This window comes from Rhineura floridana, chromosome 3, assembly GCF_030035675.1.
Source record: "Rhineura floridana isolate rRhiFlo1 chromosome 3, rRhiFlo1.hap2, whole genome shotgun sequence".
NCBI classification, from domain to species: Eukaryota; Metazoa; Chordata; class Lepidosauria; order Squamata; family Rhineuridae; genus Rhineura; species Rhineura floridana.
Window position 1 is genome coordinate 61,377,118 of NC_084482.1, and position 26,190 is coordinate 61,403,307.

General features: G+C 41.2%; 1 protein-coding gene across 3 annotated transcripts in view; it reads left to right on the forward strand.

Annotated features, from left to right (window-relative positions):
• UNK (unk zinc finger) overlaps nucleotides 1-26,190 on the forward strand; it is a 78,688-nt gene that overhangs the window by 44,212 nt on the left and 8,286 nt on the right. The window contains exons 3-16 of one of the 3 annotated variants that reach the window (XM_061616215.1): nucleotides 116-292; nucleotides 1,769-1,899; nucleotides 2,032-2,167; nucleotides 4,400-4,517; nucleotides 5,845-5,929; nucleotides 7,832-7,974; nucleotides 8,988-9,035; nucleotides 10,950-11,150; nucleotides 12,755-12,823; nucleotides 14,362-14,536; nucleotides 16,634-16,735; nucleotides 19,022-19,210; nucleotides 23,806-23,987; nucleotides 25,316-25,573. In XM_061616215.1, coding sequence (XP_061472199.1) covers nucleotides 116-292; nucleotides 1,769-1,899; nucleotides 2,032-2,167; nucleotides 4,400-4,517; nucleotides 5,845-5,929; nucleotides 7,832-7,974; nucleotides 8,988-9,035; nucleotides 10,950-11,150; nucleotides 12,755-12,823; nucleotides 14,362-14,536; nucleotides 16,634-16,735; nucleotides 19,022-19,210; nucleotides 23,806-23,987; nucleotides 25,316-25,573 — 2,014 coding nt within the window. The remainder of the gene's footprint in view (nucleotides 1-115; nucleotides 293-1,768; nucleotides 1,900-2,031; nucleotides 2,168-4,399; nucleotides 4,518-5,844; nucleotides 5,930-7,831; nucleotides 7,975-8,987; nucleotides 9,036-10,949; nucleotides 11,151-12,754; nucleotides 12,824-14,361; nucleotides 14,537-16,633; nucleotides 16,736-19,021; nucleotides 19,211-23,805; nucleotides 23,988-25,315; nucleotides 25,574-26,190) is intronic. The other 2 variants (XM_061616217.1, XM_061616218.1) reach the window with 2 other exon arrangements.

Here is a 26,190-nt window from a genome sequence, read left to right on the forward strand (position 1 = left end):
GTGCTGGATTTGACAACCGTGAGGACTATGTTCATCTAAAAAGAATTCTTATTGAGGAGCATGTTTCAGCCTTTGAGTTTCTACGAGCTCTCTTTTTTCCCCCCCTCCTCTGTAGGTGTCCATTCCTGCATAGAACTACTGGTGACACCGAACGAAGATATCACCTGCGCTACTACAAAACTGGAATCTGCATCCATGAGACTGACTCAAAAGGAAACTGCACCAAGAACGGCCTCCATTGTGCTTTTGCTCATGGGCCCCATGACCTCCGCTCTCCAGTTTATGATATCAGGTTAGTAGAGGATGAAGTTCCTTGTCTGCAAAAGTGTGCTTGGTAAGCCTAAATAGAACAGATCAGCGTACAAAATGCTGCCGAATATGTAGTGCTTTAGCATCAGGGAATGATGGTGTTCTGTTTTCTCTCTTTTTCCTCCCCTCCCCCCTGCCAATTCTGTTCTACACAATCCTTTAAGCCTGCTTCCTGTGGCTTTTTATGCATTGCAAGGTTTCTTGGGCAAATCTTGGGGCCAAGAGCTGTATGGAAATTGTTATTGTGAATGGGATCAATAGAAGCCCAGCCATGTCATCACCATACTCTCACTAAGGCTCAACCATTGCTCTCACCAAGCATATGGTGACAAGAAGGCTAGGAAAAGATTGAATCTATTCCCCAAACTAGTCCCCCTGCATATCTCCATAATCAGATGACTGTCAAAATTCATCTTGCAGTTTAAAGAATATGATGGTGTGACTTTAATTTCTTAGAACCATATTTGCATAAGTGACACAAGCAGCCTGAAATCTTTGTAAGCTGAAACTAAACTGGACATTGGCAGCAGACACTGGTCTAGGAATTCTGTTCACCACCAAACATCTGTGAAGCACAGGGGGTGGACATTATTTGTAAGGGAGATTATATGGTGTGGGAAAAACCCCTTTTCCCCATCTATCACATTTCCCATGTGACTCCCACTGCTTCATTTGTTTTGTCCCACAATGCAGTAAATGCATATCTGAGACCCATGACTAGAGAGGGGGGTCACAGTAGAAAAGTGGCAGCAGGGGAAGGAGTAAATACTCTTCCCCTGCTTGCTTCTCTGGGGTTCCCAGTCCTGAGTCTGCCACCAAATGTCTTCAGTCATGAGTGGGCTTCAAAATAACATAAGCACTTAAAGGTAAATATCTTTTCATTATGTACATGGGAAAGAGGATATAGTTAGAATGCATGTATTCTTTCCAATACTTTTATACAATGAAACATATTTGAGTTAAAAACATATTTGAGTTGAAATTTAGGAAATGAATTAAAATGCATTGTATTTCTTTGTTCTGTGTATAGTATGACTATCTAAAGGTATTTTGACGCATCGTAGAGTTTACTTCCATTTGTTTTGGGAAGTGGGGAGGAGGAATATATGCTCTAGTAACTTGCTGGAGGCATACCAGTTGAGATTCAACCAGGATCTGATCTCACCCTCTTCATAAAGCACCATGTCTCTCCATGCATATCAATGTGTGTGTTGAATAGGGAATTAATAGACCAGCAATGGAAAATGGAGTGCAATATATCTTGTAAGAATTTTCTCAAAAATACCAGGAGGACAGGGTGCTCATAGGAATCCTGAATCTCTAAAAATGGGCTTAGCAAAAATAAAATCTAAAAATGTATGGGAATCCCTGCATTGTGCAACTCCTATCTGGTAGACACACATCTCTTTCTCTGAATCTTCTCTGCCTGCCTATTGTTCATTTAACTCTGTTCCCTAAGGGAGCTTCAGGCCATGGAAGCTTTGCAGAATGGTCAGACCACATCAGAGGGTGGCATAGAGGGTCAGTCTGCAGTTGCCGCTAGCCATGCTATGATAGAGAAAATACTCAGTGAAGAGCCAAGGTGGCAAGGTGAGTTCCATAGGGTCTTACATAGGGGTGTCCATTGTTGTTGGACTGCCCATTCCTCCTATCACAAGGTTCTTCATATAGGAAGCAATATGCTTGTCATCTCAAATTAACCAGTCATACCTGTCTTCACAGACACAACATATGTTTTGGGAAACTACAAAACAGAACAATGTAAGAAGCCCCCACGTCTCTGTCGCCAGGGTTATGCTTGTCCTTACTACCATAATAGCAAAGATAGAAGAAGGAGCCCCAGGAAACACAAATACAGGTACAGTGCCTCAAGTCCTGGAGTCAGATGTGACATGATTATGAAGGGATCAAAAGCGTTGAGTTTTCTCCTTTTGGGTAGTAGCTTTATTATAACTTGAAAGTGATGAAGGTAAATCAGCTACGGTACAGAACTGTACTGCAGACCAGTTAGTTAATGCAAGAATTGGGGCTGTGAAGATCCTGTCATAGGTCACAAGCTGAATGTTCCTCAAATGTGTTGAATCCTATAATGCAATGACTTCCTTTGTAAGACACAGATTAAGTCATTCTTGTGGTAAAATAGATTACAGCATGATTATGTGGCTCTATTTGTTACAAGTGGGTGCCAGTCAATACTACTTTCTGACCTAGCCTGCAGTTTTCAGCCCATTAGTCTAGAGGTGGGAACCTCAGGCCCAAAGGCCATATGTGACCCTCCTGGCCTCACTACCAACCCTCAGGACTCTCCCCTGGCCATTGCACTTTCCTAGGCCACACTCCTCACCCACCCTGTTTTGCACATGCTGCCTTTTGCCGGGCTGCAGTGTGTCCTTGAACTGTGGTAATGCCCCTTATTTATGTGGATGGAGAGATGTATGTGGGTGTGTAGAAATCTCTATTTTTGTGTGGCCTGTTGTACAAAAGGCAAGTCACATCCATTGCTCCACCCACTTTTAGTCTATTCCCATACCCACCACTGGGATGCGTCCTGCAAAAGGTTGCCCTCGAGGAGATATAGCTGAAAAAGACTGAAAAAGGTTTTTCATCCTTGCATTAGGCCAATTGAGAGCCATATATTCTCTTTGAAGTTACACTTGTAAGAATTGGTTCAGATATTGTTTTGGGGAGGAACAAGGGCTGCTGGGTTGTAGTGTGTATTTCTGGTAGCTATTAATAATTTTATTTTTATTATAAGAAAAGGTTTTGGGACAGTTTCTTACACTGATTACTTGTTTGTTCCAAACTCCTGAGTAGTTGGATGGTGCGGAGAGCACCCTTAATTATTGTAGTTGGGTGGCTAGTTTGTTTTGTGTTGTTTTTTTGTAGCTGCGGTAAGCTAGTATTTCTCACTATCTATTCACATTTTTAGACACCAAATGTGGAGGACATAAGGTGATGAGAGCACTCTTTAATCTTCTATCTTAGAAAGGCTTTCTTGTCCTCCTATGTTGTGATTTGGTGGCTGATATTGTTTAGTTTGATTGATTTATGACATTTTATCATTTTATATTTTGTTGTGTTAATATGCTGTTCACCACTTTGGGGGTGTTATTATTACTAATAATATATGTCCTTAAAGGCAGGAGAGCCAGTGTGGTGTAGTGGTTAAGGTGTTGGACTACGACCTGGGAGACCAGGGTTCAAATCCCCACACAGCCATGAAGCTCACTGGGTGACCTTGGGCCAGTCACTGCCTCTGAGCCTCAGAGGGAGGCAATGGTAAACCCCCTCTGAATTCTGCTTACCATGAAAACCCTATTCATAGGGTCGCCATAAGTCGGAATTGACTTGAAGGCAGTACATTTACATTTCAAAGGCAGGAAGCCCCACCTCTCCAGATCAGATGATAATCATTGAGGTTATGTAACTTCAAGAATTGGTACCTGAATTTTCTTGCTGTCCTCTTCCTTTTTCCTTATGTATCATGCCTATTAGCTTGTGAGCTGATGGGCAGAGACTGTCTTATCTCTGTGCAGCAATTAGAATTTGATAGGCACTTTATAATAATATTATGTTATCACAGTTTTCAGAGTGGGACTCGTTTGAAAGTCCTTCCTTGTGAAAATTGTGTTGCACATTTAAACTTTATTGCCTCAGATAGAAATGCTTGGTAAGATGGCACTTCTCTGATATGGCAAATTTCAAATAAACTCCCATACTTCATGTTCAAGTAATATGCCAAGCTTTGATCCATTTGTTGCCTTGGTTCCTGCTCCTGCTGCTGTGTGCTTTTGTCTTCTGAGGGGATGAAGAAAACTGTCATTTTGAAACCTACTGGCTTCTGTCCTCGTTCAGTGTGACCTGAAAACATCTGTACTTACCCTTAGATGATGAAGTAAAATCATTTGCTTCTTTGAGGAAGGGCATATGGCAAGTGTCTATGATACTCAATATGCAGAAGTAAGTGACAAGGATATTAGGAATCAGTAGATTGAGATCTCCTGTCTGGGACAATGAGATAAGTTTACTTAAAGGTACCAAGTAAGATTTCGGTTCCTGATTCTGTTCCATGACTACCTTCTTTGTGCAGGTCATCCCCATGCCCCAGCGTGAAACATGGAGATGAGTGGGGAGATCCCAGTAAGTGTGACAATGGAGATGCGTGCCAGTACTGTCACACCCGCACAGAGCAACAATTTCACCCCGAGGTATGTGAGAAACCCTTCCGGTTGGACACCTGGCTAAATAAGTGAAGGGACTCCAGGGTTTATAGGTGCTGATAAGTAGTGATGCTTCTAATAAGTATAGCAAGAATAGCGGAAGGGAAATGAGGGTCATGGGGGCTGAAATTGCTTGGGATCTTGGATTCTTCACTCATAAGTGTGACTATTGCCATCTAGACATACTGGGAAGAAAATGTCCTTGGATAATGAGAAAGTGCAGTTGGGAGAGGCTGCAGGAACCAAAGTGAGGGGCTAAAGGGGACTTCATAGTTGGATGTAGGAAGGGGAGAAAATCTAGAATGGACCACTGGGCAGCATGCAGAAGCCTAGAAGCATAGACAAGAGGCTGAGTGAGATGCATGAGATGCATGTAGTAATAGGGAGGATACTGGCACCTCTTGTTTTTCTAGATTTGCGACATAATCTCTCCAAAGAACACAGAATGGAGGTTTTATAACTTATTCAGAGCAAAGTTAGAGCAGTGATGGGGAACTAAATGTCATGAAGAATTTTAAAGTAGGAACAGCAGGTGCAATGAATTCTGAAACTCTTCCACATTCCTCCTACTTACACAAGAATACACGAATTAGTCTTAGTTTACACAACCCCTATCAAGCTTACTGTTTGGAGACCATTTATTTTTCGGCAAGAAGTAGAAGATCCATAGGTAACAGCATTTGTCAGCGTTGTTGGGACATGACTGCCCCATCTATCAGCAGAATCCTTTTAAACACTAGTTAAACATAACTGAAGTAATTCAACTGTGGTCCCCTTCTTCTTTTTCTTGCCAGTTTAATTGACCCAAAGACTGCTGTACAGTCAGCAGGGGTGGCGGTAGGGAATGAGAATGGCTTTTGGAGAGATTCCTATGGATGCTTACATGTGGAAACATTTCCTCTGAATGGACACTACACACATCTTTTGCTCAAAGTTTTTCCCATGATCTGAGGCTGGATCGCTAGATAGATCCAGTGCATGCATGAGGCCATCCCTAAGTAAATTGCAAGCCTGGTTAAGGCTGCAATCCTATACACAGTTACTGAACTTACTTCTGAGCAGACATACAGAGGATTGTGCTGTAATTCTAACAAACGATATTGATGTATATTATCCATGCCAATAACTCTAAAAGTAATTTTGTGGATGTCAAATACAATTCAGGAACTGACTTATATGTAAAGCATAACTGAGGAGATATCAGACTCTGTTGCAGTTCTTGGTATAGTTGTCTTTCATCTTCTTCTTTTTTAAAGTCCCATTGCAGGTAAAATATGTATGCTCACTTACATCACATTTTGTTTTGTTTTTCCAGATCTACAAATCAACAAAATGTAATGACATGCAGCAGTCTGGCAGCTGCCCCCGAGGACCCTTCTGTGCCTTTGCACATGTAGAACGTATGTGTTCTTTTCTGTAGCTAGCAGTAAAGAATCAGCCAAGGGAGAAGTGTTGTCCTGGATTCAGAGTGGGACTTCATTTGTTGAATCAAGCAACAGTAAAACTAAAAATAACATCTCCCCAGCCCCCAGCAAGTCATAGGAAAGGATCCAAAAAATAAATACTTTGGTTAATTTCATTTTGCATATTGTATCTCTGACTTTGGAAAAGATTCTTAGCTGTCAGATGGTGTTAGCTCAGATTGCATTTTGTCAAAGTAAAGTGACATCCAGTGGCTAGATAGGGTATTGTACTGATTTAAGTTTTTGCTGTGGTCATTTTGCAATTCTGATTTGTGATTTGCCTGCTTGAGGCTGTGACACACTATTTCTGTGGAGCAAAGGAAACAACTTTTCTGCTACAGTATTTGCTTTGATCCTTTGGCGAAAGAGTCTTTTGTTTTTGAGATTTCTTTTTGAGAAGCTAGGCCAAGAGGCTTAGATCACTTGTTTGGGCTCTTAGAAATGTGTGGCCAGAATTTTTAGATACCTGAACAATACATATTTAACAGTGGAAGGAGCAGTGATAGGACCTTCAGCAGGGTACTGGTGACTATGGATGCTGTAGCCCAGGGATGGGGGAATCTCTGGCCCTCCAGGAACTGTTGGACTCAACTACCATCAGCCTCAGCCAGTGTGGTCATTGTCCAAGAACAATGGGAGCTGAGTCTAACAACATCAGGAGGACCACGGGATCACCACCCCTGCTTAGCCCAGCACTGTTATTTAAAGTGGAATAAAGCAGGGTCTCGCCCTAAAAGCATAAGAAGAAAGCAGAATCTCTTTCTGAACTATCTCCCTCCCCCATCACTTTGGGATGATTGGTAGAGATGCGAAGGGCCAGAAAAAAACCCACACAAATTTGGGGGAGGATCTTTTTTGTTCAGTTTTTTTGGGAGAAATGTTTTCCCCCTCCCTCTGGATTTTTTTCTGGACCTTTACATCTCTAATGCTGAGCTGAAGACTGAACCTACCTAGTAATCCTTTCCCCCAGACATCCCAAGGTGGGCCTCTCTCTCTCTCTCTCTCTCTCTCTCTCTCTCTCACACACACACACACACACACACACACACACACACCACACACACACACACACACACACAGAGAGAGAGAGAGAGAGAGATGAATTGTCTAGTTTGCTCTATTGGGAAAATGGGATCTTTTCATACATACATAACTTGGTATTAACATTCTAAAATCAAATGAGCATTTAACACTCAAGACCAAAGGCATTGTGTCTACATTCCAAAAGGATTGATGGGTAAACAGAACCATGTTCAAAGACTAATGGGGAGGGCTACCAGCAGGGAAGGGCTATTACTTTCAGGCTTTACTTGTGTGCTTTTTAGAAGCATATGGTTAGCAATTGTTGGAGATACAATGCTGGAATACATAGGTCTTTGGCCTCATCTAGGAGGGCTCTTGTTATGTTCTTAAGTTCTTTCAGATCCTCATTCTAAGAATGTATATTTGGAAGTAAATGTCATTGAAATTGTAGGGTTACTTCTTAGTAAATGTGCTTAGAACTGGAGTGTTAGTCATCAGCAAGCTATTATTAGTCATCATCGGACATTAGAGATGGAAACCCTGATTAAATAAGTCTTATGAATGAAAAGTTACCTTTGCCATTCTGTAAGAATGTAATTTTAGGAAAAACTTAGGAAGCTTTGACTAGACTCTCATGGCAGCAAATGAAACATTTATCACTTTGTTCTATGATGACTTCTTGATACTTCTGTGCTGGTCTGAAGATTACTACAAATGGATATGAATCTATGCAGCCTCTGCTCTTATCAGAGCCACGTGATCCATATTTGCTTGTCTGCATACATTGTGTTGTGTTTTTGTTTATATTTCTTACAGAACCTCCACTTAGTGAAGAATTACAATCAACATCAGCTGTTTCCAGCCCAACACAAACAGGCCCTGTTATGTATATGCCCTCAGCAGCAGGCGATTCTGTTCCTGTCAGCCCTTCTAGTCCACAAGCCCCAGACCTTAGTAATGTAAGTAGAACATTAGGAAGTTCTTCATCTTGTAGACGTTTACTGCAGATCTCTCTAAATATGAATACCTTCTAGAAGAAAGAGCTATCTGACTCAAATACTTTGAATTAGGGAAATGATGTCTATATTTTCCCATGAAATATATTTTGAATTTGGGGGGAGCATTGGGATGGGAAGCAGGTTTCCATCCTTGAACTGAGATTTTGATGGGACATAGTGGCATGAGATTAAATCACAACTGTCAGTTTCAAACTGGATTAAACAAACTGAGCTGCTTTAAATTTACTTGAAGTCATTTTCAAGCTGCCATATGGAAGAGCCTAAGGCTTTTCTCTGAAAATTTAAAACTGATGTAATGCTTTCTGCTTAGAATTTGTCCCATTTGAGAAGTGTCCTTTGTTCATCTAAAAATGACAGCTTCTAGAACACCTCTTCAAATTGTTAAGATGTCTGGATTGTTTTGCTTTTGTCCTCTTGAGATAAGGTGCTCTAAGAGCAAGAAGAAAAGTGCAATCTCTTGCTGTGGCTGTTGAGCTCTGTTGTTTTAGGTCTAATCTGAAACACTTACCTTGTGAATAGTGGCAGTTGCTGCTAAACTGATGTTGCTGCCTTGGAGCTTGTGTTTGATTAAGTGTTTGAAGCATTTCACCTAGGATATTTGCCCACTGTTTTCATGTTATGCTAAAGGTATGCTGTAGTTATCCCATGGCAGAGTCTTGCGTATTTCTAGTGAATTATATCAACCTACTGTTTAGAGGTAGACATGCTGCTACCTAGTGGCAAGCTCAAACTCTCACCTTTAGTTTTTAGTGAGTAAATTGCCCTCAGAATCCATATGCTTTTTGTCATACTAAAGCATTCGTTTGTTTGCTGTTTCTTCACTCTGCTCAGCTGTGTATGTAGCCTGCAAGCAGCATAAAGGATACTCTAATTATGACTATTATATACGATTGATTGATGCTAAAGAAATTGCCCATCTCCCCACATATTCTGTCTTTTGTCTTTGACTGTAGGTATGGAATAAACCAGGAACTCTGCCAACTAGCCCCACCTCTACTACAGTAAGTATCCACTCTAACTGCAGGGGACAGAAAGCATTGCGTTCCCTGTGCAGGTTGAATAGAAGGCATCATTGTAAGAGTCTCCCAACAGTCCCTCGTACTTAATTCAAGACTTATGTGTATCCTGCCTGAATTCGAGGAACTCTAGACTCAGACACGGCTGTAGGTTTTTCTTTTATTGAAGTAATAGAAAATTTCAGTTCAGAGCGCCTCATGAATCTACATACGGCTTACTCAGAACTCAGCATCGCTCTCTAACTAGGCACAACTTGACAGCAATAAGATGTTAGCAACTCACCCTTCCCCTTGCCCAGCTTAAGTAGGGCTGAGTGGGCTCCCCCTACTTGCGTGTACTGTACCCTGAGTCAGAGGCGTAAGCACTGACGACTCCTGAGCTAGGTTTGTTGAATCTTCCGCTGCATCTGCCTCCTGTACCTGGGTGAAGGTGGGGCCTCGGCTCCCTTCCTTTCTGTCCCTCTGCGGGGAGGGGGAGCTGTCTGGCAGCGGCGCAGGGAGAGGCACCGTGTGAGGCAGAGGAGTGGGCAGCCGGTCTGGGGGTCTGTCCTGGGGGGTGCCTGGGATGGCTGGTGGTGACTCATCAGCATCCAAAGTGGGGGCTGCTTCTATGTCTCCCCCTTCGCTGGGTCCTTCCCCGACAGGAATGTTCCAGTCCAAGTCTTCCTCGCCCCCCTCCTGTACGTTGGTCCACCCCCTGCTAGCATGGCTCATGATAATCTGTTACTTTTCAAACAGCAGTAATAACAACAAGTTCTATATGTATGCCACAGTTCTATACATATGCAGAGTATGGTATTGGACACAGAATTTAGATTTCTTAAAAGTTTCAGTCCGCATGATTTTGAATATATGCATAAACACATACTAGAACCCTAAGTGCAGTATTCCTGACAAATAAAGAAACCAGCTGCTAAGCATTTTGGTCTGTAGATGCTCTTGCTCTCGTTTTTTCTTATCCACAGTTCTGCAGCAAAAGCAACTGAGAATGACTGCCTAAGTAAAAAAGAAGAAATCTCATGGCTTCTGATAACCCTGGTTGTGCATAAATACTAGAGAGCTCTCAGTTTTCTCATTGCTTTGATGCGCCCTATAATAATTGTTCCTTCTGTTAGGGGTCTTGGTAGTCACACTGTCAGCCCCCACAAGAACGATGTGGTCAAAAATTTAAAACAATGTTTTTAAATTTTAAATTCTGTACGTGTAAGCTGCCTTGAGTATTTTTCCACAGAAAGATGGAGTGTACACATTTTTAATAAATAAGATTAATTAAAATTACTTTTTGTCAATTTATTGCAAGGAAGAATGGAACATATAGCTCATATAGGGCATTAAATATATATAGGGAAACTAATACAAAGAATTAGGGTTACGGGAATGAGAAAAGGGAGCTGTGTTGAGAGAAGATATTCTGCAGTATGATCACTATAGGAGGGGCTCATTTGGATACATTTGGCTCACAATTTGGATACTTATTTTCTTTTTAAACTTAGTAGGATTCTGAAGCAGCAGCAAGGGCTTGCACTAGAAATCTGTATTCTACAATGGAATTATGTTGGCTACGCTAGTTTCTGAATCTCACCTGGGAAAGCATGGAGAACTTTATTAGATCATGTGAGCTGAGTGAGGAGAATACAAGGTTGCAATAAGACATGCTCGTCTCTGGAATCAAGATATGGCTGTGTATACCTGAAACATTAAAGCAAGAAAAATTGTGACTTATGGTCCCAGTTGACCCAGCTGAATTTAATAACAGTGTAGTTGTCTGGAAAAGTTTCCATTAAAAGCCATCAGCAGTAGTACAGACAGAATGTTACAATCCTAGGAATCAGTAACTGCACATTATATAATTTCCTCTCATGGTGTGACCTGTGTTGTTTTTGTTTCTTTGTCTGTTAGATTCTCTGTAGGAATAGCAATCTTGGAAGCCCATCTAATATATGTGGGTCCCCTCCTGGTGCCATTGGAAAACCCCATAGTATAGAAAGCATTGGCTTTCCCACAGATTCAGCAACTGCAGCCGCCAGCTACAAGAAGGCGCCTGGATTTGAGCGGGAAGACCTGGTTGGAGCAGAGTACCTAAAGAGCTTCAAATGCCAGGTAGGTGGGGAATACTAAATGTTGTTGGTTTCATATTGGTTTTGGAACAAACATTACAGTATGTTGGTGAAATTTCTTGGTACTTCCATAAGTCATGAAATTGGCACTGGACAAGCACAGTATAAGAGCTTCTAGCATTCTGATAATATAATCAAGAAACCCAAAGAATCTGAAACAACTTGGCATATATATTACATACTGTAAAATCAGCCATGTGGCAACTTTCTGTTGGGCCAGTCTGGAGATGCATCCATATTTACTGTGTTCTTAATTGCCTGGTCCCCAACACTGTTAAGTCTAGAATACTTGGATGGTGACCATTTTAATTCCATAGCATTAGTGGGACTAATACTCTGAAATGTGAATAATTTAGTCTTAATTGGGTTGTGGGATCAGGATGTAAACATTTTTAAATTTTATTATTTATTATTATTTTTATTCATTAGCCGCTTACAGATTCCTTAAAACTTATTTCCTACAAATAGGAATAAGCCAATTTTAGTTCTGTTGTCAAGAATGAATTGTCTTATGTCCAGTATTTCTATTCAATTGTGTTGTACATAAGTATTTAATATTAGAGAAGGGCTGAGGCTGTAATCTTAAAACACATTTTCTTAGGAATAAGTTTCATTAAAATAAGTGGGACTTTGTGCCTAGTGTCCACGGAACAGCCTATGATTTACCATAGGAATCCAGGCCTCCCCCCCCTTCATTTTTGAGTTTGCAGTGGTATGGGAAATGTGTCCCAACCACTATTGTTGGTGGCTGTTTCATGTACGCTGATGTTTCTGTGTAAATGAGTTTAGGGTTGAGGTTACAGTCAATTAAATACAAGCTTGATGACAACAGAAGCTCCAGTAGTGGATTTCTGTGAGGAATTGTGGGGACCCTGGCGCATTCAGTCATGTGATGGAGCCTCGACTATCATTTGCATTTTTGAGCAAGGATTGGAGGGATATAACATTTCTGAAAAAGTTCTAAGGAAAAACACAAGATTCTTTTATTTTCTGAAGAAAAAAGAAAGTTATTCAAAATAAAACTGCAGTGATACTTAAAATGGACTTATCTGGATATTGTCATGCAGATACATAATAAACACATGCTTGCAGAGAAGCCATTGCAAACTTACATTTATTCTGGAGTATTTCTAGAGTAGGGTTTTTTTCTACTCAAATGTCTGGTTTCCTCAAATGTCCAGTTTTTCCTTATCAGGCATAGATTAAGAGCACTCTGCCCATGTACTTTTCATTGTTAACCCCACCACATGAGTACAAAAAGATCACAATGGAGTACAAAGATTAAAGTGCAGCCCTATACATGTTTATTACTTGGAAGTAAATTCCACTGACGTCAGTTGGGTTTTACATCCAAGTAAGTGCATGTAGGATTATAGGCAGCTGTCGTCATCAATACAATATATAATGGGAAGTCCCCCCTCCATGCATTTTATTGTCTAACACTTTCTTTTCTTGCTTTGTGGGCTCTGATCTTGGGAGGCAACCAAACAGAGGAAGTCCTGTAAGAATCTCATAGCCTTGTCAAAAGTTCAAAGTCACTATGTACTCTCTCTTCACTTGTCCTTCTTTTTGTTCTGTTTACTGCAGCAAGCAAAGATTAAATCCCATTCCATGGAACACAGAACCCAAGAACAGCCTCTGTTACAGCCAAAACAGGTATGTTACTCCGGAAGGACTCTAGTCTATCCCTATGTGTTCATGCCACCTCATCCATGGATTCCAACTCTACATGTGGATGCCAGAGGAAGCATGAGTGGATGATGGTATTCTCCTAAGCATTGAAAGAACTTAGGCTCTAACAAATGTATATTCAGGTATGTGTGAACAATTGCCAGTGTTGTACATATGGATAAATATCCAAATTGGAATCTTGAATATGAATTGGGCTGCAGAGATAAATAAATAAAGAGTTCAGTACAGCTCATTGACTCTCACTATTTAGGCTAATAATTTTGATTTTGAATGTCTGACAGAATTGTACATAACAGCGATTGTACGATGCAACTGATATGGATGAGACTAAAAGATTCCTAATTGTCCTTCATAACACTAGAAGGATTCATTTGGTTTGGCATTCTATTGTATTGCGTATTAAAACTCTTGCGAGCTTCCCTGAGTATATGTTGATATAGAAGGCTAGGGTATTAATTATAAAATATATAGGGAGGGGATAGAGAGAGAGAGAAGAATTAAAATGGCCGTCTTGACTTTGCACGATTCCTTAAAAATCACCATCACATGAAAGCTTACAGGGGTAGACTGCACACACAAAAAATCACACGCGTGGTTGCCAGCACCACAAAAACATTGATCCAAGGCACAGATCCTTATGCATCTTTATGATTCTTATATAGGACAACGACAAAACCATCAACATATCACAGCAATATCTGTGTACCCAGAGGTGACCTTTGATGTGATGTTTGCTTGAGGAGATCCGTCATAAAAATTATGAGGAACAGTGCCTCAGATCCATGTTTTTGTGCCGTGGTAGTGCTGGAAAGCATCAGATCATTATTTTTCTCTATCAGTCAATGGACACAGATGTAATCTGTGGTTTGGTGGTAGTAGTGATGGGAACCTGTAAAAAATTATACAATTTCAAGAGGATCTGTTTTACTGGATCCGACCTGTGCTCGTTGGTGCACCCTATGTGGCACCTTACTTTCTTTCCCCTGGCTATTCTGTTTTCTTCCCCCCAATTTCCCAGATCACTCCCCTTTCCCTACTACCCTCTTTATTATTATGTTTTCTGTTTAGCTGCTCAGGTACTGGGTCTGAAACTTGAAAAGTGCATAAGGCTGAATGAAGGAGAGAACAACACTCTTCTCCTTTCACTTTTTATGTGCTTTTCAAGACTCAGATCAGCACCTCAGATGCTAATATGAGCCTTGAGAAGTACATAGAGCTGGAAGAAGAAGTGGGAAAGAGTGCCATTCTTTCAACATCCTCCTTTAGATCTATGTACTTTCCAAGGGGGGAGGTAACCACCCACTCTACCACAGGATGAACGGGATAGTGAGGGGTTGGGGTTCAGAGGTTTTTGCAGGCACCAGAGAAAGTCCTCAAGAGTTCCATTGTGCACACAGGTACCATGTTGGCAACCCCAGAGTTAGAGGCTTGTTCATACATTTCTTTTTAATTGCATATTTAGAATGAATTATCCAGTGCATAAATATATCTTTGTCTTTCAGGATATATTGGGAATTCTTCCTGTTGGCAGCCCACTGACATCTAGCATCTCCTCTAGTATCACCTCTAGTTTGGCAGCAACACCACCAAGTCCAGCAGGCACAAGCAGTGTCCCTGGCATGAATGCAAATGCCCTTCCATTCTACCCAACCAGTGACACAGTGGAATCTGTGATAGGTAATACTGCCTATACTCATGGGGGACAACTCTGAAAGGGAATATCCATCCCTAGGAAATAGGGGCATGTTGTAGACTTAGGTACCTGGGGAGTTTTTGCAGAATCCCTTCTTTCTGGTTGAGGTGGCTAATGGTTTATATGAAATACACACTTTCATACATCATAATTTCAGCTCTGGAACAGCCAAACATAGGAACACCCTTATCTAGTTTCATGACATGTGAGTTCTACAAAAATGTGTCAAGAGCGTGAATTAGAGATCATGTTTGCTCTGAATTATTTGTGTACAGAACTTAATGTCTTGCTTGCTATCCTTCATTTTACTCTAAGCTTGCTAAATTTACAGATCACAAAATTCACCCAAAGTGCCATTGTACTGGGCCAATCCAGGTCTAAATTTCATTCATGTGACAGGTATAATTTGTGGCTAAGCGGCTGTTTTCATAAATATTACAAGGATGAAACTCTCCCATTTGCACACATCAAGAACAAGTCTATAGCCAGTGTGTGCCTTAGATGATGATTTAAAAGGACTTTATTTATGCTTCCTTTGAAGTGTGTGGTGCGTCACTGTGTTTTAATCTCTAGATTTTCCAAGGAGATTAAGAGTACATATTGGGCAGGGCAGGCATTTCTTTTTTTTTATTTTCTCCTCGGGCACAACTTTATTTATTATTTTGATCATTATAAAGCAGGGGATATATAGCCTTGCTTTTTGTTGGCCTCTTCCTGTCCAGGTGTCTTATTACGTGTTAACGTTCTATAACAGGCCTGGAATCAGAAGTGGCTGGCATGGTGGGGCAGTGCTGTCCACTACCCTCCAATCAGTGGCATCACTCACTGCTGCTTACTGGGATGGGGCATGGTGGTGGAAAGACCAGAGCTTGGCTAGGCTCCACCATGCACCCTTGCAGTCCTGACCTCACCACCACTTTCTCCGTGGTAGTGGTAGTGATGCCTGCTATCAGAAGGGCAGCAGAGTGGCATTTCCCCATCGCACCAGCAGCTTTTGCCTGGAATGATTAAAAAAAAGAGAGAATATCTGGCCTTGAAAGAATAAAGTTAGCAGTGGGGTGGCATCAAACAGGAAGGGCAACTTCTTTAGCTCTAAACAGGGTTCTTGTTGCCCGTTTTAATAGGGACTCTACAGGGAATTTCTGAAGAGACTGGCAGTCTTTTTAAGTATTTGTGAAAGGCTCAAAAAGTAACCTTTTAGAAAAAACAGCAAAGCACAATACAGGCTATGGACAAGGGGATGGGTGGGGAGCATCCATTTAAGTATGGAAAACTGTGATCTCTTTTATGACCTGCATTTCTGAAGTAACAGGAATATCATGAATATGACACAACCCATACCATTCTCTGTGAGACAACGCTAATGGGGCAGATTTGCCAAGACATAGTAAATTGGATAGGAATAGTACTTGGGGAGATCCTGTGGAGGCTTGCTTCATCTCATCCCAGCTGGCAATGTCCATGCTATATATCACTGACCCATTTTGGGGACACTGCTGGCTATAGCAGCTATTAAGGTATGCTAATCCATCCCTCTTCCCCAATGCCCCTCACCTTACTGTCATGCTCAACCCCCTTCTTTCCACTACCATACCTGCATCTCATTCCTACGACCCATTTCCTCCTCCACTGAATTGCAACCCAAGTCACTGCTCCACTGTGGAATTCCTGAAAGCGGGAAATTCCAATCATCATGCATCATGGACACCTTGGTTGCCAGGTGTCTGGGATGGGCACCTGTCATTAAAGTGTCCTTGGATGTACTACCTCTCAAAGTCAAGCTGTACAGCAGGTGTTGCAGGGTGATCTGTTTTGTGTTGCTGTTATTTATGGTATCAATCTATGGGAAGAACCTCATACTGAAAGGCTTTTAGGGATCAAAGGCAACAGAAAGCAATATGAAAAGTTGCCTTGTTTAGACAACTGTTGACTAATGGCAGTATTGTGCAATGGGGAGCAGGGCCCTGTAGATCCTCCAGTCCAAAGCAGTGTCATCTCTGCATGTAGGCTCTTTGGGCTTCCCTATCCCTTGAAGTTGTTGGTCCTTTTTGTAATATATAATTGGTGCCTCTGTCTGGCAGAGTCTGCCTTGGATGACCTGGACCTGAACGAATTCGGAGTGGCTGCCCTGGAGAAGACATTTGACAGCAGCTCGGTGCCCCACACGAGTGGCATCATGATAGGTACATGAAAGCAGCAGAGCTTTCTTTGATCTTCTGCCAAGCAGGGTTTGCCCCATCAGCTGGCTGAAGCAGCCTAACAAGCTCTCCAAACCAGCCGGAATGTTATATGTTGGTTTGCAGTCAATGGGAGACCTTGGAGCAAAAGGGCCCTCATTGGCTAGCAGATTGGAAATTTCTTCCACTGGTTTCAGATGTCCCAGTTATGTTTATGAAATTGGCATGGCTTATTTGACACACTAAACATGTTTATGAAATTATGACATGAACATTTCATGGAGGACAAAAAGTCATTTTGCAAGAATGAGAAACAATTTGAATTGGTATCACTGTTCTGCTGTCACAGGACCATGGCAAGACATTATCGCCACACATTGACAAACTACCGTATATGTATCTCATCGTCTGTATGTGGTCATTTCAAACCAGCGTCCATTTTTGCGTGTGTCTGGTTGTTCAGGTGAAAATAGTCCTTACAACCTTGGTCCTTTTATTGTGAGAATTCCATTACATATTGACACAGGTTCTTCTTTGTGAACTAAGCCACATGCAAATTGGTGGGTGCCTGACTCACTACTGCCACTCATGTTGTCTGAATTCTTTGTCTCTTAAGGGCATATCCATCAGCTTACAGTTGATCCTCCATGGTACCAGATGTCGGATGTTGCAGACCATTGCAGAATGCTCTGTAATGGCCTTCCATCAACACCTAGTTCTGTTTCACCACATCTGCCCTCAGTATTGGTTCAGATTTGAGCAGTAGCACAAATCAGAATAGCCTTCCACGTATCCCTCAAGTAATCAAGTCTGCTTTCAGGATGAGACAACTCTGCACTGAGATCATGCCTATGCTTATTCTGGCTAAAACAATTTGGAAGTGGATGCAGTTTGCAGTGCAGATGCCACAAGTTAAGATAGGAGTCAAAATGGGGCCCAAATAATGTTTTTCATGCAGTGTAGACACAGACTTAGTTCCAGTGAAGCCAACTGCCCTTTTAAAGATAGTTACAGAGATTGTGCTCCTCAGATGATCAGTAAACTGACTGAGGACTCCAGTTTTGTGACCACCTCCTCTTAACACAGCCTTGTTGAGTTGACCTAGAATAACCCTTTGGTTGCTTCTACCTACAATTATAGTTCTAGGCTAGAAGAAGTACGGAGAGTTCTCTGGTATGTAGGAGTCCCTCCTATGTCCATCCTATACTCACTCTAATTTCTGAATCTAATTTCTGAACAGGTGCTGCTGTGTGTTTTCAAGCTTTATTAAACATGAGGGGTAAAAACTGAGTTTTAAAATAATGAAATCTGAGATTTTTTGTGATTCTGACAGCATTAGCAAATTCCATGCTACTGAGTTTGATTCCTCTGCTGTGCCGTGCAGTTTTCTGAACTCCTCTGTTCAAATTGGGAGGTGATTTCCCCCATTCTCTTTCTTGTAGAAATAATTATGGTGTTGACATTTAATGATCTGCTCTGCTCGGACATCTTTTTTCTTAAGAGCATAGTTTCTTACAGGTGTATTAAAAATGAAGATTGTAATTTCCCCATTGAATTTCTCCCTTGGCACAGTGTCTTTGAATATAGGGAAATTGCCCCATTTGCTGCTGCTTAAGTGACATTAAGAACATAACTTTTATCCCTGTTATTGAGGAAGAGGTTTGAAATTGTGACAGTATTTTTGTTAGGATATGTAATGTGGGGAGGAGAAACCATCTTTAACTAATACAATAGCCCTTGGAGATGTAGTTGCTTAATCTGTATGATTTGATGGACACATGCTTTCCTGTTCCTGTGAAAAGAGTCTTAAAGAAACCCATTTCTGCCATCACTGGTCACTTTTTTGCTTCAAAGAAATGTAGCCTCTTGCACTAGTAAACAGCAGAAATTGTTTTTGCACTATTTGGTTTAAACATGCATAATGAATTAGTGTATTATCATTGTGGAGATACAAGAAATGAAAAAAGCCTGTCTAAATGTCTCATGACAGTCCCTTCAATTCTTAAACAGCCCATTCTTTATAAGATTTTAATCTGTCCCTAATGCCCTATTTTGCACAGTTAATACCCAAAAGTGTTACTATTCCATCTTCCTCGGCCAGAGGAACAGTTCTGATAATACTCCTTCTGAAGGTAAAGAGGGATGTAAAGTGGAGGAAGAACCTGGAGTCCCCCATCCCTTTACTGGTGCAGAGAGTGAAGCAAACACCTGCTGTTCAAATTCCTGTGCTGTGCTTCCACTCATAACCCATGGCTTCTACATTCCCATCCTTTCTGTGTGTTCTTTGTCCAGGTGGGAGTTTGCTGCAAAGTTCTGCTCCTGTAAATATCCCTGGGTCCCTTGGAAGTTCTGCCTCCTTTCACTCTGCCTCTCCTTCTCCACCGGTCAGCTTATCATCGCATTTCCTCCATCAGCCCCAGGGACACTTAAGCCAGTCAGAAAACACATTCCTGGGGACATCAGCTTCTCATGGATCATTAGGTAAATGCCCAGTGCGTATGTGAGAGCATGCATGTTAACATGTACATACCTGTCTACCATGTAAGTATTTTCCTTTTATCTTAGTTTTCATTTTAATGTTCTCATTCTGTGTTGCCACTTAACATATCTTGTGCCCAATGCCTGTCAGATGAGGAAAAAATCACTAGGCCCAACCTAAGGACATCCCAGAAAGAATTGCCCTGCACAAAGGAAGAATGACACAAAGAAGTTCAGTATGTGGAATGTCCGTACAACAAAGATGAAATGTAGCAAAAGGCATTAGGAAAAGTTAAGCAAATTCCAGAAGTGCAAGGAAGACCCATCCATTAGATACCCTGAAGGTAGAGTTTCTGAAGCCAGGAAAAGGAAGCAAATATGATTTATTTATGTATATATTTATTTATTTAATTTATATCCTACTCTTCCTCCCAGTAGGAGCTCAAGGTGGCAAACAAAAACACTAAAAACACTTTAAAATATCATAAAAACAGGCTTTAATATATATTAAAACAAAACATCTTTTTAAAAAGCTTTAAAATATCTTAAAAAGCAGTTCCAACACAGATGCAGACTGGTCTCAAAAGTATGTCAGCTCAGCAGAGAAATGAGCATCTCTTACCTAGGAGTGGTTTGCCCAGTGGGAAAGAACTGCAGCGATAGTCTCCCAGCAATGGAGTTGCTGCTGCTTACTAGGAGGAAGAGGAAGAGAGGTGAAGTGGCAGCAAAGTCAGGGCTATGTGGGTACACCTACAGGAGCACTGGATTGGCTGTGCCAGTTTGTCCACACGGCCCTGACTCACCTCTCCCTCCTGGTCAACAGCAGTGACGCCGCTGCTAGGAGGCTATTGCTGTGGCTCAGCCCCACTGGGCGAGCTGCTCCTGCTATTAAAGTATCAACAGCTGTAGAAAAAAATACAAATATATGATACCATTAACTACTAGCTTCTTATGCATTTGGAATATTTGACTTTTCAGGTTTAAACCTGTTAGTCATACTTACTCAGTTATAGCCAACAAACATGGCCTTGAAAATCAAATACTCCAGGTGTATCAGAAGCTAAATACTTTCTCTCTTCTTAAATAGTTTCCAAAAAAACTCCTGATATTCAGAGTACAGCAAGGGCTTGGTAGTCCATATGTATCAGACCTAGGTGGACTGATATTCCTTTAGACCATGAAACCTGTGTAGTAGAGTACCTTTGAGTGTGTTCAGAGGACCTTATCACTATGTAACCCCACAGCCAGGTCTCTCACTGCAAAGATTAATTAGTAGGGGCTCCAGGCATATTGATTTATTTATAAAAGTGTTTATATACCGGTCTTTTGCAAAACATCAGGGCAGTGTACAGCAACATAAAACACTTAAAAGTAGTATTTGCCATGTGCAAGACAATTTTGCCCATACTATCAGTTTAAAGCACCATGAGGCCTGCTTTAGAGCAGTTGCATCAATATTTGTCATTGTAGTAGGGGGGCAAGAGCATTCCAGATGCTTAGAATCATTTTTCTTTATTGTTACTTAATATGTTCCTACGCTGAACTCTGGCATTAAAATCAGGTTTGAGGGTTAAATGTTGGTTCCAGTTAAAAAGCCTCAATAACACCAATGAATCTTAACAGTCTGAGGAATACTAGATGCTAAATGAAGTACCTCAGAAAATGTGCTGCTGTTCTTTACACTTAGTATTTGCTTAATGTCCTATGGACTAAACAGCATAGAAGTGTTGCTGTCCTTCGTCAAGAGGATTAAAGGACAGAGATAAAGAGAGAAGACGGGGAGTGACAAAGGAGTAGGTAGGAAGTATGTGGAAAGAATAAAAACTAGATACTTGTTTTTATGTGTTAATCACATCTTGTCTATCATTTGTATAAATCACCCACTCTGTACAAAAGAAATCCATGGTCCATAAATTGGAATCCTTTTTAGACTCACTTTGAGTGCTTCAAGGGTACAGTTTGCACACTTGTTGAACAGGGATGCTGTACACATGATGGTGAAGCAGGCGCATGCACCCCACTGGCCTTGTCTTTTTTGAGACAGAAAATATGGGGCATTGATTTCCTTACTGTGTAAATTATATTCCAAGTGGTACATTTTTATTTAATCTGTTTACTTTTAGGGATTTTCACCCTGCCCTTCAGCAAGTTTCAAGAGTAGCTTACAAAGAATTAAAATTATACCAGTTTTACAGTAAGCATTTTGCACATGTGTAGACTCAGTTGAGACAATGGCCTGATTTGCATGTCACACTAAGCCAGACCATAGTCCTATTGTCCAAACCAGGGTTTGTGGTTAAGCTCTGTCCAGACTAACTGTGAGCTATGACCCAAGGTTTGACTTAGTGAACCAGTCTACTCTTATCACGCCTCCAAAAGAAAGGGTGGGGGAAGAATTACATGTGCTCAGGTGTACATGTGCTCTCTTTGTATCACTCATTACTTCATGCATACAGGATCTCCAACCAACTAGTGTGTGAGCCAGCCCAATTGAACAAAGACATTAAAGGGCGTCTGCATTATTGTCATTATTGGCACTCATAAACTGGCAAATCAGTGGAAAATGTATTTTCAATGAGCAATTTTGCCATATAGTTTTTATACCTGCATAAAAATGTAAATAGCTTGCATACATATAAAATACTTCTGGCAATAACTCAGTAGCAAATCAAGGTTATGAAGTAAGGCAAAAAATATGGAATTTTAAGAAGCAGATTCAATTTTGATGTAATGTAGAATTTACTGTTTACATCTTCTGTAGTAGCACTTACCCTTGACTTGATTCCTCTGCTATGGCCATATTTATAACAAGGCTATGACTGAAATCAGGATGAGCTCATTCTAGACATGCTACTTAATAATGCAATTTAAGACTGGAGAACAGTGCCTTGATTTCACAGTAAAAGCTAAACCATGTTGGAAATTCAGTGTAAAGAAGAAAGTTTTAATAAAGACACCTAGAATAGTATTACAAATATTTCTCTAGGCTTTCCATCTATTGCATCGTACCCTACCTGAGCATATTTTTGGTCAGATCTACGTTATTTGTTATGAAAGGAGAAGAGCAGCAGTAGTGATGCATGTGGTGGGATGTTGCTCCAGAGGCACCTTTCTGACACATGCAGGAGTACTGCAATTTACCTGAATGGGGCTGGTGTAGGGTGGCAGTGAGATAGGGGTGGTGTGGACACATCAGCAGGACGACCAGATTGGTTCTGCTGGTGCACCCATCCAGCCGGACCTCAGCCCTCTCTAAAAGGGCACCTCTGGAATTCCGCCCATTGCACAGACCACTACTGAAGAGCAGTCTCTGTTGCTCTACAGATTTTGTGAATCTGTTTGCAGCCTTCCATTTCTCTGGGTAATCTCTGGTAGAAAGCAGATGCTAAATTTATTTGCACCAGGTATGGGATATTGAGGTGGACTAAATTCTTAGAGCCATTCTACAAACTTTACAGCAGCAAACCGTGTTTTGCCACCAGGTAGACACTCAGCAGGGAACTTCAGCTAAACCATCTTGTCTGGTGAGAGTCCCTGTATGAATCAGGTGTTTTGCAACCACATGTTTCTTGCTTTTTACATTTTTATGTGGATGCCTAAAAATGTAATGTGTGCAGTGACCCTTATTTCCTTAGTATTAAATTCTCTCCTTTATCCTGAGAAATGGTCTGTGGGGCAGTTGTTCTAATGTCTATTGAACAAGTTCCTCAAATGAACTTCTGAGTTAAATCAGCAAAGACCCAGATGTGGACGCTAAATTGCTGGTTTGTACTGAGGAACTTCATGTGGTTTAAATATTATAATAGGAGATTATTATATATATAAAGTGTTTAAATCACAGATGAGTTTGGTGTGTTAAAACATTTTTGATAAAAAATTAAAGCGTTGTGATGTAAGAAAATACATATTTGAGTCTTTTCAAAGATACAAGTGTGAAGACAAATTGTAACAATGTTCGGGGCAACACCAGACCTATTTAGATTCACCGTTGAAGTAACAAAGCTAATGGATGAGAGTGTGTTTTTTAAAATGTCCACACACAATTTGTTGTTTAATCAAGCCTCTGCCTTTACTGACAGTTTCCTGTATATCTGTTTCAGTTGTACTGTGGCTTATGTCTAGCATGTGGGGATTGGCACTGTGTGGTGCACCTATCCTGTATATACAATAGGGCCCCGCTTACCGGCGCTTTGCATTCCGGCGTTCCGCTAATGCGGCGGTGGGAAATTCCCCTTTTTAAAGCCGATTTAGCGATTTTACGACATTTTTGCATCATTTTCGTGTGACGGCCCCATTATAGTCTATGGGTCCCACTTTACGGCAATTTCCGCTTTACGGTGGGGGGCTGGTCCCTAACCTGCCATATAAGCAGGGCCTTACTGTATCTCCACAATGCACTTGTGGATTAGATACAGTATAAAGTCCTCAGGAACACTGTTAGAACCCAGGATATTATGTGTCATGTCAGAATATTGAAATATGTGAAATACTGAACCATTTTATTCCCTTTCCGAAAGAGTGTCAGGCAAGGAAAGGGGTGAGTCAGGGATATATGGGATGTAACATCTACTTTTTCCTCCTTTCTCTGCATGAAACAGGTTTAAATGGGATGAACAGCAGCATATGGGAGCACTTTGCTTCTGGAAGTTTTTCACCCAGTACCTCGCCTGCATTTTTGTCGGGTCCAGGTGCTGCTGAGCTGGCCAGGCTGCGGCAGGAATTAGATGAAGCTAACAGCACAATAAAACAGTGGGAAGAATCTTGGAAACAAGCCAAACAGGTAGTGTGCACTGGGGTGGGGCTTTGCCAGAATGCTGATAGCAAAAGAGTCCATGTAACAGTCCAAAAATAGTTTGAGGATCCAAGAATAATACAGAGTTGGTGTGTGTGATGCTGTAATGTAGTGCCTTCACAGCAGTCATGGATTTTTTAAAGCTCTTTTAAAACTGTTTACCAATGAATAAAAAAACAGATTGATATCATAGATATGCTGAGGAATAGGCTGCAAGTTGTGATAGGATTTGAAAATGTTCAGGCCAGCCTTTCTAGTGCTTATCTGTGAGTATTGACTTTTTCAATTTGTAGCTGCCTATGTCTTTCCTGTTGTTTCAAGCTGCCTGAGTTACATATCCCCTCAAAACCGATATTTTCCTCATCTTTTTGCAGTAATGTTCTAGTTACTTTGAGGTTAGTCACTGTGGATTGAAAGAGTGATAAGTCCCTCCTTCTGCATTCAAGCAGCTTTTTAAATCATGCCCTGGGTATGTTCTCCCTCTGGGAATGTAAGTTCCTCCCCCCCCACCCCTGGCCCAGGTTGTGTTGTAATGGCTGGCCAGCAAGTCTGGGATGGATGTGTATATATGTTTTTTATTAAACTATTCCCATAACTAGATTGAGACAGATGGATTGTGTTTTCTCCTAGTCTCTTCTCATGGCATAGCAGTGTAGTTGAGATAATCTACAGAGGAGTTATGGATGCCAGGGCTAGAAAATCTTGATGTCATTTCTCTGTGTATGACTTGAAAGGATCTCATTAGCTTAGGGGTGTGTTCAAAAAAATCTGTCTACTTCACCTCTGGACATTTATTGTGCTACCAGAAAAAAAACCAAGCCAACGGAGTGGCCAGAGCTGGAGAAGGCTGCCTCTCAAGCTCTGGTGGAACAATTTTCTAAAATAATCCATGTGAATACACTTCTTCTTTTTTAAAAAAAATAATGTTTACAATATTAAACACCAATACCCTCCCCACAGTAAATATACAGCACATTCTTGCTATGTGAATGCGCTTCTTAGAATCCAAGATGGGTGCACTCCTCTTGCCAGTACTGAGCCCACAAAAGTTTGCTTGGAAATTTTGCTATACATTGTCCCATGATGGAAGTACTATCCATGTTTGAATATAGTTACTTTACTTTGATTCAGGAGTTTGTGTAAAGTCTTTAATAGAATGCTTGAGAAAGGATTCACATTGTGGGGAGCAAAGGAAGAATTCACACACACCCGCCTCCCCAAATTACAAATGGCTGGAAATAGCTCATTTTATTTCAGGAGATCTGGTGGAGATAAGAGGGTGTCTGTGCTAGTTTTCTTTTCTTTGGGATACTCAGGCCTGTGATGCTTGGAAAAAGGAAGCGGAGGAGGCCAGTGATCGTGCCAGCACAGCAACCATAGAATGTGAGCTAGCCCGAGAGCAGAGAGAGGCCTTGGAGCTGCAAGTGAAGAAACTCCAGGAGGAAGTGGAGAGGATCCACACTGGCCAGGACCCCCAGTTCCTGCGTTCACTCTCTGATATAGAAACCTTCTCCCTCTCCACACTGTATAACCTTCAGAAACAGCTGCGTGCCAACCTGGAGAGAGTTGATAAGGTAGGTTTGAAAGAGAGGTCTTGTCCCACAATGAATTTAGCTACTTTTTGTATTCTAAATAAAATCCACCATGTGAAGTTGAAATTTTTAATCCATGTTATATTTTGAACCCATAGACTGCCAACCATGAAATGTTCCATTCTTTCTTGGATGTGAGAAAGCAGTTTTATACCAGAATGCTTTCTCAGCTAGAAGGCAGGCACCACGATAACAGAAAAGGGAGTTGTGCTCCAGATCAGAGTATGATCTGTCTGGTACCTGAGAACAAACTCATGTTGGGCTTCCACATAATGACTGGAACCTGTAGAATATACTAATATGGCACACACGCTCTTCATTGTTTTAGGTTGGTTGGATTTTTTTGGAGGGGTAGCACTTGACACGGCCTTTAAAAAATATTTACAGCTCTATAGAATTGATTTGTGTTTTTATACATCTATAAATTAATATGCGGTGTGTATTTAGTATAAGGGTTGCAGAGAAATAATGGGGTGGGGGTTGGAATGACATCACATTTCTTCCCAATATGGTGCTGCACAAGGGCTGCCTATAAACATTTCCCTGGGCCTGTAAGATGGGCAGAGAATGGAACTGAGTTGTCTGAGGCCGTGAACACA